At 46.2% G+C, this 15,750-nt stretch overlaps 7 protein-coding genes across 7 annotated transcripts; all 7 read right to left on the reverse strand.

Moving 5' to 3' along the window:
• Positions 1–4: 4 nt before the first annotated feature.
• DFL_007134 (uncharacterized protein) lies at positions 5–1,450 on the reverse strand (the record flags this gene model as incomplete). The annotated part of the gene is made up of 1 exon (XM_067636670.1): positions 5–1,450. The coding sequence occupies one exon, from the start codon at positions 1,448–1,450 to the stop codon at positions 5–7; it is 1,446 nt and encodes a 481-aa protein (XP_067488263.1).
• A 1,191-nt stretch (positions 1,451–2,641) lies between these two features.
• Positions 2,642–4,021, reverse strand: DFL_007135 (uncharacterized protein; the record flags this gene model as incomplete). Its single annotated transcript, XM_067636671.1, has 3 exons — positions 2,642–3,085; positions 3,207–3,775; positions 3,841–4,021. 3 exons carry the CDS (start codon positions 4,019–4,021, stop codon positions 2,642–2,644), a joined length of 1,194 nt encoding a protein of 397 aa, XP_067488264.1.
• Positions 4,022–5,055: 1,034 nt separating this feature from the next.
• DFL_007136 (40S ribosomal protein uS19) lies at positions 5,056–5,859 on the reverse strand (the record flags this gene model as incomplete). Its single annotated transcript, XM_067636672.1, has 5 exons — positions 5,056–5,125; positions 5,195–5,491; positions 5,559–5,616; positions 5,717–5,735; positions 5,842–5,859. 5 exons carry the CDS (start codon positions 5,857–5,859, stop codon positions 5,056–5,058), a joined length of 462 nt encoding a protein of 153 aa, XP_067488265.1.
• Positions 5,860–6,540: 681 nt separating this feature from the next.
• On the reverse strand, positions 6,541–7,397 carry DFL_007137 (ribosomal P2 domain-containing protein; the record flags this gene model as incomplete). Its single annotated transcript, XM_067636673.1, has 4 exons — positions 6,541–6,717; positions 6,780–6,942; positions 7,091–7,104; positions 7,314–7,397. 4 exons carry the CDS (start codon positions 7,395–7,397, stop codon positions 6,541–6,543), a joined length of 438 nt encoding a protein of 145 aa, XP_067488266.1.
• A 382-nt stretch (positions 7,398–7,779) lies between these two features.
• On the reverse strand, positions 7,780–9,184 carry DFL_007138 (uncharacterized protein; the record flags this gene model as incomplete). The annotated part of the gene is made up of 3 exons (XM_067636674.1): positions 7,780–8,349; positions 8,413–8,943; positions 9,038–9,184. 3 exons carry the CDS (start codon positions 9,182–9,184, stop codon positions 7,780–7,782), a joined length of 1,248 nt encoding a protein of 415 aa, XP_067488267.1.
• Positions 9,185–12,066: 2,882 nt separating this feature from the next.
• Positions 12,067–12,713, reverse strand: DFL_007139 (uncharacterized protein; the record flags this gene model as incomplete). Its single annotated transcript, XM_067636675.1, has 2 exons — positions 12,067–12,258; positions 12,312–12,713. 2 exons carry the CDS (start codon positions 12,711–12,713, stop codon positions 12,067–12,069), a joined length of 594 nt encoding a protein of 197 aa, XP_067488268.1.
• Positions 12,714–13,024: 311 nt separating this feature from the next.
• DFL_007140 (uncharacterized protein) lies at positions 13,025–14,334 on the reverse strand (the record flags this gene model as incomplete). Its single annotated transcript, XM_067636677.1, has 3 exons — positions 13,025–13,452; positions 13,537–14,143; positions 14,212–14,334. 3 exons carry the CDS (start codon positions 14,332–14,334, stop codon positions 13,025–13,027), a joined length of 1,158 nt encoding a protein of 385 aa, XP_067488269.1.
• Positions 14,335–15,750: the final 1,416 nt, after the last annotated feature.

Here is a 15,750-nt window from a genome sequence, read left to right on the forward strand (position 1 = left end):
CCTGCTATGCTGTGGTTACTGCTGTATGTTTAAGCCAGCTCTCCGATCTGCGTTGAGCAGACTTAATAGCAGCACCATGGGAATTAGGATGACCCAACTGTCCGGCCTTGTCTTCGGTTTCGAACCCTTTAACGCCTAGAGCCATAAGTTCATGTTTAACATCCTCTGGTTGGATGCCATGAAATTTCAAGACTAATTCTCGAGACACCAGCTGCCGTAGCATCAGTCGTATTTGAGAGTCTTCTAATTGAACGCCGGGGTTATCCGGCGATACTCCTTGACGGACTAGTTTGAGCCTGTTGGCTACATCCTGTTTCTCGGCATTCAACTCCGGGTTGTTTTCAAAGATGATTTTATTTTCTAGTATGGCAATCACTTGCATTGCCTGGTCGAAGTCGATATGGTGACTGTTGTCCTCTTTATGACGGTCATGTTTTGGGAATAGTTCACAGCGATGGTCTGGTGTTCGTACGTTGCCGTAGACTCGAAACCATGGGATTATTCTTAATTCATCTGTCGAATCATAACTTGTACTCGGGTAATCGGTGTGGAATTCGAATGACCATAGCCATAGATCTGTCTGCAGGAGTTTGAATATTCCCGACCATATTTGGTGTTCAGAGTGGAGGACGCAGTTTATCAGTTTCACCCTGCGGAGTGTGTCCTTGTGTGATGTTAAGAATGTCTTGAGCTCGTTCTCGAAGAAGGCTTGTTCGATGAGAGAAAGGATTCGAAGGTTGTTAAATTTGAGAGATCCGATGTCGATGGGGTTTATAGGGAATTGACGAGGAAGTCGTGTCGCTGAGTTCTCGGGGAATTTCAGTCTGGGAAGACCGCCAACTTTGAAACGTAACTCCTCTACGTTAGGTGCCTTCTCCAAAAAGCGGGTCATTCCAGGCCGCGCATTCTCGAGAGCTCCGAAGAGCCTGTCGGGTTCGAGATCAGGCTCTTCGAGAGCCCCGACCCAAATCAGGATGTCGAGTCTCCTTAGACTCTGAAGTTTGGGTAGAAGCGCTTCTATCCTTTCTATATCGTAGAACCATTCAAGCGATGCACCATCGTTTGAAATATCAGAAAATGAGGACAACCAGATCGACCCTCTTATATCCTCAAACCCCGGAAATCGAATTATCTTTGGCTGCCAGGTGGATTGTGATATAGCCTCCATGGCGTTTTCGAATGAATATTCTTCTTCGATGAGTCTCGAGGGCGCATATTCTCTTGCTTTCCGATATGCATTCTTAAACCACTTCCCCGCCTTCCCCTCCCTGATATCAAACTTGAGATTAGGATAATGAGATTGTAAAATCGCATTCGGAACATCTCCAACATCCGTAGTAGTCGTAAACTCGATAGCCTCCAAATTCGGTAAATTGTCCAACGCCTTAGCAAGAAGTCCAACAATCGCGTGGTTTTTCAATTTAGGTGTGGCGATTGGCATCGTCTCCATGGTTTTCTCTCCATTTTCGAGTAGGACTCTACATCGAATTTTCATGGAACACGGGGAGAATGTATCAATCACCAGTGTTTTGCATTTGTTTCTTGTGTTTTCGTATGCGGGGTCTGTCGAGAAGGCTACCAGGTTTTGAAAATCGATCATCGAATGGTAGTATCGTTGTGTTTTGAATAAGTTGCTATTATCAGACTTGCCTTCGAGCGTTTTGGAACATTGTCTTAGAAGAAGTTGGCTCTTTCGGGGTAGATGTCTAACGATCTCGTTGAAGACCTCAGTTGGCAGAGATGATAGAGTCGCCATGTTATTGCATAAGCGCCGATAGAACAGCCAGTACTTTGGGAAGGATGAGGAGTAGAGTCTTTATGCTGAACCGTTAACCGAATTAAAGCCCATAAGTATCAAAAGTCGGTTCGAATCTAGATTCGAGGCTGCGAACTGGGAACCCTGGGACCGATATGGGTACCTTGCACTCCAGTCCATACAGCTGTCCCGACGGAGCGGGGATCTCACTGTATTTAAGTATCGAACCACAATTGCAACAATGCCAACACCCAATTACACGGACACTCAAGACGGATGAATCCGAGCTTGGTGTGTGCGCAGGACAAGCCACACCGCTGCCTGCTGCGGCGTCTGCATGTCAGACTGCTGGCCGTCGGGTGGAGCCGGAGGCACGCCATAGGTTGGTGATAAATATTTTAAAAAATTATCTCAAATACTTGTTCGCTCAGTGCTAAGGTTTGGATTTCGTGGGATTCAATCGGTCTAGTTAAGAAATTTAAGATGTCATAGGCTTGAAATAGGATAAGATATAGCCTCACTGAGCGCTTAAAAGCTCAGATATTTCACAAGCGCAGGTATATGCCTCTCGCGTTTATTTCATGATGATGCGATGATGTGGATTTGAATTCAAGTAGGTCGTAAGTATCCCATTAATTATGCAATCTCCGGTTTATTGGCGGTCGCTGATACCAATACAGGACATCGAAAACGTTTAAAGCTCCCTCTTCGATTGATACTTGTATTATATATCCGGACCCAAACACAGTTTCAAGTTGCAAGCGTGGCGGATGGAGAGATAAGCTTCCGCATTAATATTGAACCTCCCACTATCGATATCAATCCTCTTCATTAAGCCCCTCGTCTTGTTTCTTTTGCGTCTTCTGCTTCTTTAGTTTGTATTAATCACCACCATCCCGTAGGATTAGGAGGGTCCTCATAGTCCCACCATCGATCTTCCCCACCTGCCTCCACTCGCTTCCTGTTCTCCTCTTCCTTCTCTTTCTGCCTTTTTTTCCATAGCTCTTCTCCCCGCCGTCCCGGTTTTCGCTGTGCTTCTTCTCGTCTTTTCTGCTCTACCTCTTCTAGCGTCGGCTCCCACCATCGTTCTTTCACCGGCACATCCTCAGGATCGAAATCTTTCTTCACATCTTTCTTCACATCCTTCTTCTCGTATCTCTCCTCGTCTTTCTTTTCATATCGCTTCTCTGGTTTCTTTCCCTCTCGCTTCTCTTGTTTCTGTTGTTTCTCTAGCTCCTCCTCATCTTCTGGATACTCTTGATACTCTTGCTGCTCTTGCTTCTTTTTTCTCCTTCTCTTCTTTTGCCCTGGCTCCTCTCCCCACGATCCCTAGGGATTCTGAGTTTGCTTCTGATCCCACCGTGGATCTTCCTCCTCAAGGTTCCCAGGTTGCTTCGCCTGCATTTCGTTCTTCCCTCGCTTCCCTTTATTCTCCGTGTTCTCTTCCCACGGCCAATGATCGTCGTCCTGAGGTTTTTGCTTTTGCTTCTCTTCTACTGCTAGCTGCCTCTCTTTCCTGCTTTTCGGAATTTCTATTTTCTAGATACTGTCGCGGAATGGTCCACAATCTTCTCGGTGCTGGAATCTCCGGAACGTTATAAAGACCTTGATGCTCTGACATAACAACCCACTTCACAACCCTATTCCTTAGCTCCCGATCAGAGGTATCGTCGTGAGCTATCGTAAAACACCGTTTCTGGGGGTTCTCAGGATCGATATCCTCAAACGTAATCAACGCGGGGTCGGCCGGTAGATCCGATGGATCGTAATTATATTCTCGAAGGGTTCTTGTGATCCAATTTGTGCATTGATCTCCGACGCGTTTGATTCCGTAAAGGGAAAGCGAAGATTTTAGGTACAATTTCCATTCGATACCTTCCAGTTGTGCTTCGGTACGGGTTGATGCGACCGCGTGGTGGGAATCTTCGAGTTCGGTTTCTTCGTAGCTTGTGATTTTTTGGTTTTCGGTGGAGGAGAGTTTGGCGAATTTGATGGCTTTGGCCGTGATGCCTAGGCCACCTGAGGATGTTAAACTATATATATATTATCTCCGCGGGGTGCAGAATTTGATAATAAGTAAGTACATACCTTCGGTATCCAATTAGCGCACCCTAGCTTCGTAAAAGTTAAAACATTCGTGGGTATCGTCCTGTTCATATCGGAGTTGAAGAATGGGTCTTTCATCTTCGGAGTTGAAACACAAGTCCTTTTGAGCGAAAATGCTCCACATCCGATACCGTAGACTTGGTAGCGGTGGAAAACCATCGTGTGATCATCTGTGGGTTGAGGGGATTGTTAAGATTTTGAGGTAGTTTTGGTTTTCTAATATTAGGATGGGTTGGTTCGAAGTTATGATCTCGACAAAAGGATTTTAGGAATTTGATAGGAGGAAGTTAGGGAGTATGGGAGAGACTGGTTGAGGGATAGGCTCAGGGGAGATTAATGGGGTCGAGGAAAGGTATCGTCGTTTCTACACGGACTCTGTTGTCGGGACTGCTGAGGAGTTCTGTGGAAGATCTATATTTAATTCGACCCGACGATGCGGGTCGAATAAACATCATGTCCCATGTGCCTTTCTCTTGCTCATGGATTCCTCTAACATGATTGATTTCCATGATCTTTGTACGATCGATATCGGTGAAAAATCTTTATACGGTGTGCAATGAAGTGTTGATTTTGTTGGATATTTCGCCGTGGCCTTAAGGGATCCGAAACTAACGCGGACCCGGTCCGCTTCTTTACCGCAAGGTTTCCGTGCGCATGCATGGCACAATAGATTAAGCGGCTACTACGGTGTATCTTGTCTATAAACCTGGGAAGGGATCTATAATCTAGACGATTACTCAAATATCTAGTCTATAGCCTCCAATTACAGTCCGAGAGTGAAGTAACTCGGTAGATCCGATCTTAGGTTCGAGGCTACTCCGACATCGATCTTAGCCTACACGGTAACATTCACCGTTATTTCAGTTATTTCAACATCTCTACCTCACGTTCGACGACCGTTCAGAAAAGACTATTTCCTTTGTGTCACACAAGCATCATACGGGTATATCCACTATCCCTATATGTGCTTTTATCAAATTCATCTCTGGTCGTAAAATATACAGGTCGAAACGAAAAAAAGTATCCCATGACCCGGCGGAAATTTCCCAAATCCCACGAATGCATGCATAAAAAATGGAAAAAAGGTGTGTCCCTTTTATATCGTATTATGCGGACTAGTAAACGACATTATGTAGTAGAAAGGAGGAGGTATAAGAGAGCAAAGAAGTATAATTGATTGTCTTTTGATTCGTTTACTTGAGAGGAATGAAACGGGAAGAGTGGGTAGCACCGATACCGGGACGACCGTGCTTGACAGGAGAGCTGTAAGGCAGATTCGTTAGTAATCCAGGCTTTCCTCCCTAAATCCACAAAAAAAAAGATATGACATACTAGGTAATGGAGAATTCTCCGAGGTAGTGTCCAACCATCTCAGCCTTGATTTCGACCTGGTTGAAGACCTTTCCGGAGTAGATACCGATGACGCTACCAATCATTTCTGGGACAACAATCATGTTACGGAGGTGGGTCTTGACAATGTCGGGCTTCTCGTTGGGCTTGGCCTCCTGCTTGGCCTTTCGGAGCTTCTTGATCAAACCCATCGGGCGGCGCTTGAGACCGCGGTTGAACCTTCTGCGGGCACGAGCGTGGACGACATCGCGGAGTTGCTCGGAAGTGAGGTCGAGGAGTCTACACGAGTGGCTCCGTTAGGAAGATGGCAACGGGGGGAAGGGTTGGGAGTGGAGAGATAACGTACTGCTCGAGGTCAATTCCACGGTAAGAGAACTTGCGGAAGGCTCTCTTTCTCTTAAGCTCTGTGAGAGCGAAAAAATGATAGGGTTAGACAGTCCCCTTTACTTTAAAGTATCCACGATCCGAGGGAATCGGACGTGTTGTTAAGATCCATAGACATACCAGCGGCGTGCTCAGCGTCCTATATTTCATTCAAAGGTTAGCGTCTACAATCCTCAGAAAAGCCAGCGATCCACCCTGGGAAGTTCAACAGCATATCGCCAGAGAGAGGGAAAGTCGGAACGTACGTATTCTTCGTCTGCCATGGTGTTTGATGTGGGTTATTTTACCGGGAAATGGGTATAAATGCCGGGTAGGTCTGTCGGAGAGAGGTCGTTGGTCGATGGTTGATGGATATCGGATTTCGATGTTGGAGATGTGGATGGGTTGGAGGTGTGTAGGCTTGTGGTTCGAAGTCTTGGCATCAAAAATTGGGCGTTGGACTGTGTTTTCCCAAAAGGGAACTGTAATTCGATCACGTGATGTGCGTCAAGCGACCGATTTCCGGGCTCGAATTGCAAAGCGGTATCTGCGTATCGCGCGACATGTCATATCGATATCGGAATTGATGTCGGCTTTAGGTGTTGGAAATCTACGGTATCTACTATATTAAAGAATAAAGGTTTCCCGTTCATATCGTCTCTCTTTCCATTCGTTCATTAATTCATAAGCGGTGGTTATCCACATATGCAACAAAGATGCATGAATTCCCTAACCCTTCCACCATTCCTTCCTCCCTTCAATAATTGCCATGTAGGATACCAAGGAGCTTGTCGCATTTTGAATTTGTGACATGTGTACCATTAAAGGTATACAGCTGGTGGTTGTGATAAAAGGAACCCGGAACATATATACGATTTGAAAAGAAATGCGCAAAGAGAGGGAAGACAAGAGGCAGGGAATAAGATTTTTGACAAAAAGGGTTTTTGATATTTTGATATCTTCGTTTAACCGAAGAGATCGAGACCCATGTCTTCGTCGGACTCCTCGGCCTCTTCCTCCTTCTTCTCTTCCTCAACTGGAGCAGCAGCGGCGCCACCAGCAGCGGCACCACCGGAAGCAGCAGCACCACCGGCGCCACCAGATGGGACGGAAGCGAGCTTGGATTGACCCTCGGTGATCAACTATATTGCCATCTTGTTAGCCATTTATCCTTCAAAATTTTGATGATATGGACGCTTCATACGGTGTTAATGTCCTTGCCCTCGAGCTCGGAGAGGAGCTTCTCAAGTCTCTCGGTGTCGGCTTCAACACCAACGGACTCGAGAAGCTTGGTGATGTCTCCAGCGGATGGAGAGGCGTTACCGCCGGTTTGGAGGAGAAGGTAAGCTGCAAGGTGTTTCATTTTTCTGTTGTAATGAAAAAAAACCTGTTAGACCCTATATATTTGCGAATATCGAAATTCGAGCCGATGGGAATGTCGAAATCTGTGACCCTTCCACCCACGCCCATCGAGCTCGAGAAGAAGGAAGGGAAGGGAAGGGAAATAAGACGTACGATGATTGTAGTGGCTGATATGAACAGGAGATTCAATCGATTTAACCGTTTCTAATGACCGGAGACTGGATCTTCCAATGTTCTTCGGATGGTTGGTTGTTAATGGGTTTTAGATGGAGGGTTGTGGAGGAGATGTCGAAAAGATAATTTTTTGTGGTGGGGTGGAGCTCTTGGCGTTGCGGCTCTACACAAAACCGCCAGAACAGCCCTAATCGGTGATCACGTGAATAGTTCTCAAAATCCAAAACCGCAGGGCACGACCAGTCCTCGGAGCTCCCTCGTTTTGAGCAGAGCGCAGGGCATTCATTCTTACGGCTTACTATATCAGGAATAGGAGACGTGCAGAATGGCTCGTGAGAATTTATATGGTATTCGTCATATCAAGACATCAAAAAGCTAAGATGTGCAACATTCATGCAATACAAAAATCAGTAAAGGCGATTGACAATAGTCAAATGAACAAAGGCCCAACAAAGAACTCCTCTATTAAACCAGACAAGGGCATACTAAAAGATGCCGTCTATGAACGCCCCGGCTACCGTGTGTAGTAAATACCGTAGGTGACCAATGCTAAAACCAAAAGTGGCGAAAAAGCACACAAATCCGTAGACGTCCAGCATACAACAACCCCCCTTTAAACTTCATGCCGCGCTACAAATACAAGTTTATGATGGTGCATCGACAAACATCTACTGCTTGGATGGGAACTCCTGGGCAACAGCCTCTAAGGCGTTCAAGACATCAGCAACAAGGTCTTCGCTATCTTCAACACCGCAGCTCAATCTGACCAAATCGTCAAATACACCAGCCGCCTCTCGTTCAGCCCTTGGGATACCAGCGTGGGTCATGCTGGATGGGACCTCGCACAAACTCTCAACACCACCGAGAGATTCGGCAAGTGTGAAGATGTTTGTCTTTTGACAGAATCTCTTGGCGGCTTCAGCACCACCCTTGATTCTGAAGCTGACCATTCCACCTCCCATTCCGTTTCGATGTTGCTTGACAGCAATGTATCTTTGTGGGTGGGAGTTGAGGCCAGGGTAGTTAACCGCAATGACCTGAGAAGAAGCCTCTAGAGCTGTAGCAACGGCAGTCGCATTTTCGGTAGCGGACTTGGCTCTAAGATGGAGGGTCTTGAGGCCTCTGTGGGCGAGCCAGCTGTCAAAAGGCGATGGGACAGCACCAATGGCGTTTTGGAGGAACAAAAGACGAGCGTAAAGGGTATCATCATTAAAAGCAGCAACTCCCATAACGACATCCTAATTAAATACATTAGCAATTGATCGAATATTTTGAACAACTGGGATAGAATAATAACATACCGAATGTCCATTAATATATTTTGTAACCGAATGCACAACAATATCGGCACCATGCTTCAATGGATTCTGCACATATGGGCTCATGAAGGTGTTATCGACAACAACCTTGATACCATAAGAATGTGCAACCTCAGCGACGGCACGGATATCAACCAACGTCAAAGTAGGATTCGACGGTGTCTCGATCCAAACGAGCTTGGTCTCTGGCCTAACAAGATCATTGATATCGACTTCAATGCTGCCGGAGAATGTCACGGCAATACCATGAGCAGCTGCGACTTGTGTGAAGTATCGATGGGTACCACCGTAGACATCGCTGACCGAAATCACGTGCGATCCCGGGGCAAGGGATTGAAGGATGTTGGCGGTGGCGGCAGAGCCTGAAGAGTATGCAAGGGCATAACGAGCATCTTCAAGGGAAGCAACTGCCTTTTCGAAATTAGATCGGTTCGGATTGTCAGAGCGCGAGTACTCGTATACGCCAACAGGAGCTCCGACAGCAGTCTGGGCGAATGTGGTAGATAAGGAGATCTAGAACCAGGTATTTTGTCAGCAGACTGCACAGTCGGGATGGAAATTTTTGGTAGTGTGTTGGGGCGGTGTCAGAAACGGGAAACAAACTTACAGGTTCGATGACCGCCCCGGTTACTGGGTCGTGTGGCGAACCAGCATGAACTGCTCGAGTTGCGAACTTCATCGGCGCCTTTGGGAGACTGCTCTTCTCAATTGAAGAGGCTTCGACGGTTTCTTGCTTGAGGGTATCCTGGGTCATTCTGACTGAAGTTTTCGAGAGTTTGGAAGTGAATTTGATCGAAAGAAAATGGTGGCGGCGGGATGTCTGAAAGGATGAAGCGACCAGACCCCTGGTTGGTTTAATAGCAAACAAAGCTTAAGAATTGTGAAATCTCTGCACAGAAAATAATAAAAAAGGGAGCGCCGAGGGTGACAGATTAAACTAAAATATGCAAATGCGACACCGATGGCCTGATCCGATAGTTCTATGTGGAGGTTATTCCTGGGCAACCTTTCGACAAGACGGCTTGGGATCCCGAGGGCTGGGGGAAAGTGGTGAGGTATTTATAAATGCGATGACGGTGTAACGAGATGCAACGCACCAAGATAACCTCGAGAAAATTCGAAAAGCTGGCAGCTGTCTATTGGATTGATACTGCGCTTTGATAGAAATCCTTCAGGAGTTAGGCAAGTATTATAAAGAAGTAGTGATACAGATAAAAGAAAAGAAAAGAGAAAAGGCGACTGGGTATCTTGAAGAGAGATGTTGGTCTAGTTATATAAGTGAAGATTCGGTCTAATATATAGACAATGCTTGGTTTGTATCGAAGCTAGCCAGCATAGCAGGAAAAGAAATACTCGAAATCTGGGGAACTAAAGTGAAAACAGCCGCCTCCTGTTCAGAATAAGTGTCTTCAATTTATATCCCTTGACTTCGACTGGGCTCTAGCTATTATACAATATAGTACAATTAGAAATCCACATTGCGTGATGGCAAAACATAAGCTCCGGGGGCAGGGTGCAATTCGTTCGTTTCCCTTTCCTATTTCCGTGCTATCTAGGGCCTTCTGATTAGCAATCTGGCCCAAGAGACCCTTTGCACCCGACGGCTAAACCTTACGATCTCGAGGGCAGTGTTAATTACTAATGCCACTTTAAGGCTACGTCGAGCTACCCAAAGCTACCTTCCTCCACTGACTCTTGTTAACTTAATTAACGTTGACTCTTTCTTTTTTGTGGCTCGCCCGAAGGCATGGCCGGCCGAATGAATGCCAAATCTTCAGAAGTAAAAAGAAATTACCGGAAGAAAGCGTTGTATCCAACATATGTTAACATCAAGCAACACAGAGACGCTCCATAATAGGTACGTAGACTCCTGATCTCCGTGACATAACAGAAACGTAATGAATTCGTTCATCTTCCTCATGATACACGAGGCCAGCCATCTTCCCCAGATTCAGTTGATTCGGAAGGAAGGCTTTCTGCCGCTAGAAAACTGCATGGTTTCCTTATCGTTGCCGTTTCACATCTATCAATAGGTTTTTGTGATAGCTATCGATAATTTACCGAACGAGATGGAGCAGCCATACACAACGTCGCCAATGTGAGCATGTCAGCCTCACTAACTCGATTTCTATTACTCGATGAGCTCTCCTTCCTTGGAAGATATAGATATCAATTGGTTTTAGTATAAGCGATCATTCGAGCTCTTGAGGTCCCGTGCGCAATATTAAATCAAGGAGAGGAAACGTTAAACGGATGTGATCCGACCCATTCGGAGACTAAAATGCACAGCACGATAGTTTTTCGGTGGATTTTCGCACTCATATGTGGGCGCATTCGAGCTCTGGCACGCATGAAGCCACTAATGCGGCCCTTTATCAAGATGCTGATATCCTATCATCGATACCAGCATCATCAAGTTTTTAAACGTTTTGAGGACGATGCATATGTGCTGCGCGCCGGCTCATGTTCTCGCCATCGTCACGATTGACAAAAGCGAGAAGTTTGCATGTACTTGCTTGCATTGTATACCGGTATCGGCATACGTATGCCATGTTACACAGAATCAAAGCACCTTTAAAGACCTCGAAGCGTGTTGTCAAATCCTGCCGCAGTGATACTGTGCTTCGGTTCGCTTTTTGATATTTTCGTTCCGCTACCTGACGGTGTAAGGCTGTCCCAAGACTACCTTAAAACTAGGCATTACCCCGGATTTCAAATTTTGACTTCCCCGGTGCCAGGGCCTCTTGATCCACGGTCCAAATCTACCAAATCAGCAGCTTCCCTCAGTTCGAGCGCTCTAGCTAACGTTACTTGGCTCGGGCCAACCGCTCTATCTGACAAGAAATTTTCAAGAAAATTTTTTTTCTCACTGCAAGAACGACCAATTGGGCCGGGGAGTCCCGTCCAATCTTGCATATGCACGAGATTTACCCTACATCTTAATTGGCCAATAGAGTCCTCACATGCTGACGGATGCACGGGCTGACTAATACCTACCAGCTTCTAATCATATCCTATCGTATCATATATGCTATACATTATAGGAACAAAGAAAAATACGACATCGCCCTTGCATTTCCGTTACGTTCTCCTTCGCGTATTTTTTCTCATCACGTCAACATTCCAGAAGCTTTCACCATCGGAGCCTTGTTAGGAACGGTAACTCCCAGCTGCTGCTTTCGGGTATTGCGTACTAGAAGCAGAAAGTGGTGACGTCGAAGAGCTCTTTTGGCTGTCACGTATGGCCGCGGCTGTGAAGGCTAATGATAACGCTTGTTAACAAATGCAACATCATCAACGCGTTTTTTGCCTCTACATGGGTCCCAGATCTTGTCGAAGTCTTGGGCATCGATAGATGGGCTGGGCAAAACGATATCTCTTGCTAACTACGGCTATCATGCCAAGGGTGGCGACCAGCGGAGAGAAAGAGGTTTCGTATATATGCCGGGGCAGAATCCTCAAACAAAATAATTTATAAAACTCCACGTGCGATTATATAGTTATATCAAATCGTATATCACGGTCACAACTAGACCAAATATGCAGCCTATCGACACTCGTTCCATCTAAAACCCCCGGTCTCGAAGACCTAAAACCCCCTTAGAAGATAATCCAAAAATCTCTAGACCCCATTGCCTATTTCTTCGGCTTCTTCATGGTATTAGTATACACCCAAGCAGCAACTCCCAACCTCTTCCCATCCTTCCACAAGATCCCATCTCTCATCCCCAAAGCCCTCATAGTCCCCGTCTTCATCCCATCCCAAACCGACTTCTCAATAACTCCAGCAGCTCTCGTCGCCACCGCCATTTTCGTCAACTCCACCTTCTGATTATAGCCATTATGATCCCAATCCACCCTTCAAGCGTAGCACCGCGTACTTCCTCGATGTTAGTTCCACCGGATGGCGAATAAAGCATGTACCACACCTTCTTCTTTTCACCGTAGCTAGCACATAGGGTTTCCGTACCGTGCCCGAATCGGGCATTTATACGTGCTGAGAAGACGTAGGAACACAGATCGATTGCAGCTTCGATGCTGCGAGGTGGTCGGTCGAGAAGGTTTGGATGGGTATGTTCATTTTCGCAAAGGTAGGCTATGGTTAAACGGTGTATTTGAGGCGGGTCGAGTCTGGGGTAAGGGTGCCCGAGCCAGACTTCGAAGGATTTGCCACATACGGCGCTCGGGTGGAAGAAGTCGACTGGTGAGTATCTTATGAATTTGGACTTACGTGCGAATCCGGATCCTTTGGGGATTTCCAGGGGGGGATTGTGGGGAGCCATCGTGCGAGTGACTAGCTATGAGGCGGCCTTCGGTGTCGGTACTTTTTTCCAACGAAGCAAATGCGAAGGACATGAGCTAGCCTTGACTTACACGCTAGCAAGAACCAAGGTGAGTTCTTTCCTACGGCAAATCTTGGTATTTACAAGCCAATCACACCGTCACAAGAGGGAAATATCTTTTTCATAGGCCATGATTTTTTCAAACGCCAAAGAAAGAAACAACGAGTAAGAAAGAGATGATTTCTACCCGACAATCAAATACATGCACTCCCCGCGTGACGGCGGACCCGAAGCCGATCCGCTACACTCACTCAACGACGAACCCCACCACGTACCTTGGGGAACAACTCCTTCCCCGGAGGAAATTTATAAAACGTCAAGTTTGTATCCTTCAAATCATAAACACCATACTCTCCTCTATCCAGCACAGGAGATGGGAATAATGCCCTCTGCGGTCTTCCCGGTGGGAGTCTGCTTGAATATTGGTTTGGCATGTAGTCAAGGATGGAAATGAAGTTTCCGTATAGATCGTCCGGATCTCTGATCAATGACAAGAACCAAGCTTCGTAGATCCCCTGTCTGTCAAGATACGGCCCTTTGTCTTCTCTGATGAACCGTCGGACGAGAGTTGATGTTTCGGGTTCCCAATCGCGCGGCGGGGTCCAGTAGTCGTAAAATCGGACTCCGCCGGAAATAAAGTGTGAACGAAGGGTTTCGGGGAAGGATTTTGCAACGTCGGCTAAGTATTCGTATAGCCGTTTGTTAGAATGCATACGACAATAAAACCCCTCGAGAAGTACGGAATACGGAATTTCAGAGTTACCTTTCGTAATCGTATCCCCGAACTGCGCCTCTATAGCCAACGGCCCCCTCTTAGATACCGGCGCCCAAATATCTCCAGTATTCAAAAAAGCAGTAGAAGACACCAAATGCCCAACCCCAGGCGAATGGTATTCATCCAAATACTCAATCCACGCATCCATAACATCAAAGAACAATATGGAAATCTCGCCTTGTGGCGAAATTATCTGCTCCCAATGCAACTTCTTCCCCCCACGCATTAACAAATTCGCGGGCGGTATTCCCTCGAATTTGTGATCGTCGACGGTTGCGGTTTCGTCCTTCGCGTGGTTATTCGCGAATCCGGAGGGGGATGTTAACATGGCTATGTAACATTCCCCGCAGAGGATGTAGCTGATGCATTTCAGACATTGGAAGGTGGGTTTGTCCGGGTTGATTTGGAAGTTACACGCCTGACAGGATGCATTTCGCTTTCGGGGGTCGGAAGGTTCGGCGTTTCCGAATGCGCCGTAGGGTGTGTTCACATTTATGGTCATAAATGCGTTGAGATTTCGAGGTTCGGTAGCATATGCATGGTTTTCATAGCGCTGGTTGGCCCCGTATATTTCGGGGGCTTCGTTTCTCGATGGCTGGTGGATAAAACAATCCTGTTAGTAGGGAAAGATTCTCTGAGAAATAAGAGTTCGTGTAAACTTACGACGCCTCTCAGGCTCTCGCCGTTCTCATATATACCACCAAGGGAGACCCGAGATACCTGTTCGGATAAGGTGTACACGGCCGGATCGTTCCTGTTCATATTCTCTGGAAGGCGATGAGACATTTTTTTTATTTGCGAAATGCAAGATAGCGAATGCCAATCGGTATATCTAGAAAGACCACTAAAATATAGAAAATATGCTAATGCAGGTCTGCGCGATACTGGAAGAAACCATTTGGAAGCCTGAAATGTTTTTTTCCAATCAACGGGCTTGGTCACAAGCAACTTATAGTCGAATAGATAAGTACATCTTAGCTTCTCCGGACCTCCACAAACCAAACCAGGCTAACTACCCCAGGTTTACCCCCCATTCATTCATTCGCCCCCTTTGAGGCTGAAGGGCGTTAGGGCATCCGCAAACCCGTTTCTTGGCAATTATCCAATACTTGCTAAGAGATACGTATCGATATGATTTGGTTAGCTACTCCTTAGGTAATGTAGCCCCTTCAAGTCCTCTGCCGGGAACTTGTAGTATTCCTTCTTTAGGGTTTGTAGTAGTTATAGACGATGCCGTTTGACCGAATGAATCCTAAGATGTGGTTCATGGTGAAATGACGACAGCGTTTATAATGGCAACAGTAAATTGAGGACAGCGACGATATTATTAATATACTCCACAATGCAAACCAGCTCTCAAAGTTTGTAAGTTTTCAAAATCCTAGATTGTAAGGACGAGGAGCCAGTGAGATGTGGGGACATGAGCGTCCGGAGTTAATATTATATAAAACGGACTTCTCCTTCAAGCATATTGTTAACCTCCTGGTCACCTTTTTATTCGTCAATTCATAGAGCTCCCCCTTGTCTCCTTGGCTCGCTTTGTCCAAATATTCGATTCCATTTTAAAATATGTTTGTCATCAGTCGTATGATTCGTATCCTTCATAACGAAGTACTTTGTGGGGACTATCGATCATGCACTCGAGACTAAATATTTTCTCGACACGTTTTTGGTTTAAAACGTAGGGATGTTATCGACCAATTGAAACAGGAGGGTATAGCACCTGTATTTATTTAGCTGTAAAGTTAGCTAGTCCTTCGAGTGGCTGCATCCAAGCTCCTTACTAGGTAACATGGAAAGCGACCTAAATTCCACCATCCGTTGACGGGGCGGACAAGCCTAGTGTAGTTATACATCCGTATCAAGCTTCTCGGAGCCATTTAAGTTTAAACCTGTCTCGATTGGTCACTGGTTCCCAATGCAGTTCGGAATCCTCCAGGGATTCGTTGTCATAGAGTACTTGCATACCATCGATCAGCTATGCCAGCGAATCGTCGTCCTCACAAGACAAATGATTAAATTCGCGAACTCGGCAAGACACTATGATTTCGGAACCTTGCGGCATCATCGGCCCGCCATTCTCGGGCCGATGGCCAATATCTAACTTCAAGGCATGAGCTACTCGGATACAGATGTAAGCTTGCTTGTATGATCAATTGGTTATAGCACTAAAGAGGTTAGTTGATTTGATGGGTAGAAGGA

This window comes from Arthrobotrys flagrans, assembly GCF_004000055.1.
Source record: "Arthrobotrys flagrans strain CBS H-5679 chromosome Unknown unitig_8, whole genome shotgun sequence".
Taxonomy (NCBI): domain Eukaryota; kingdom Fungi; phylum Ascomycota; class Orbiliomycetes; order Orbiliales; family Orbiliaceae; genus Arthrobotrys; species Arthrobotrys flagrans.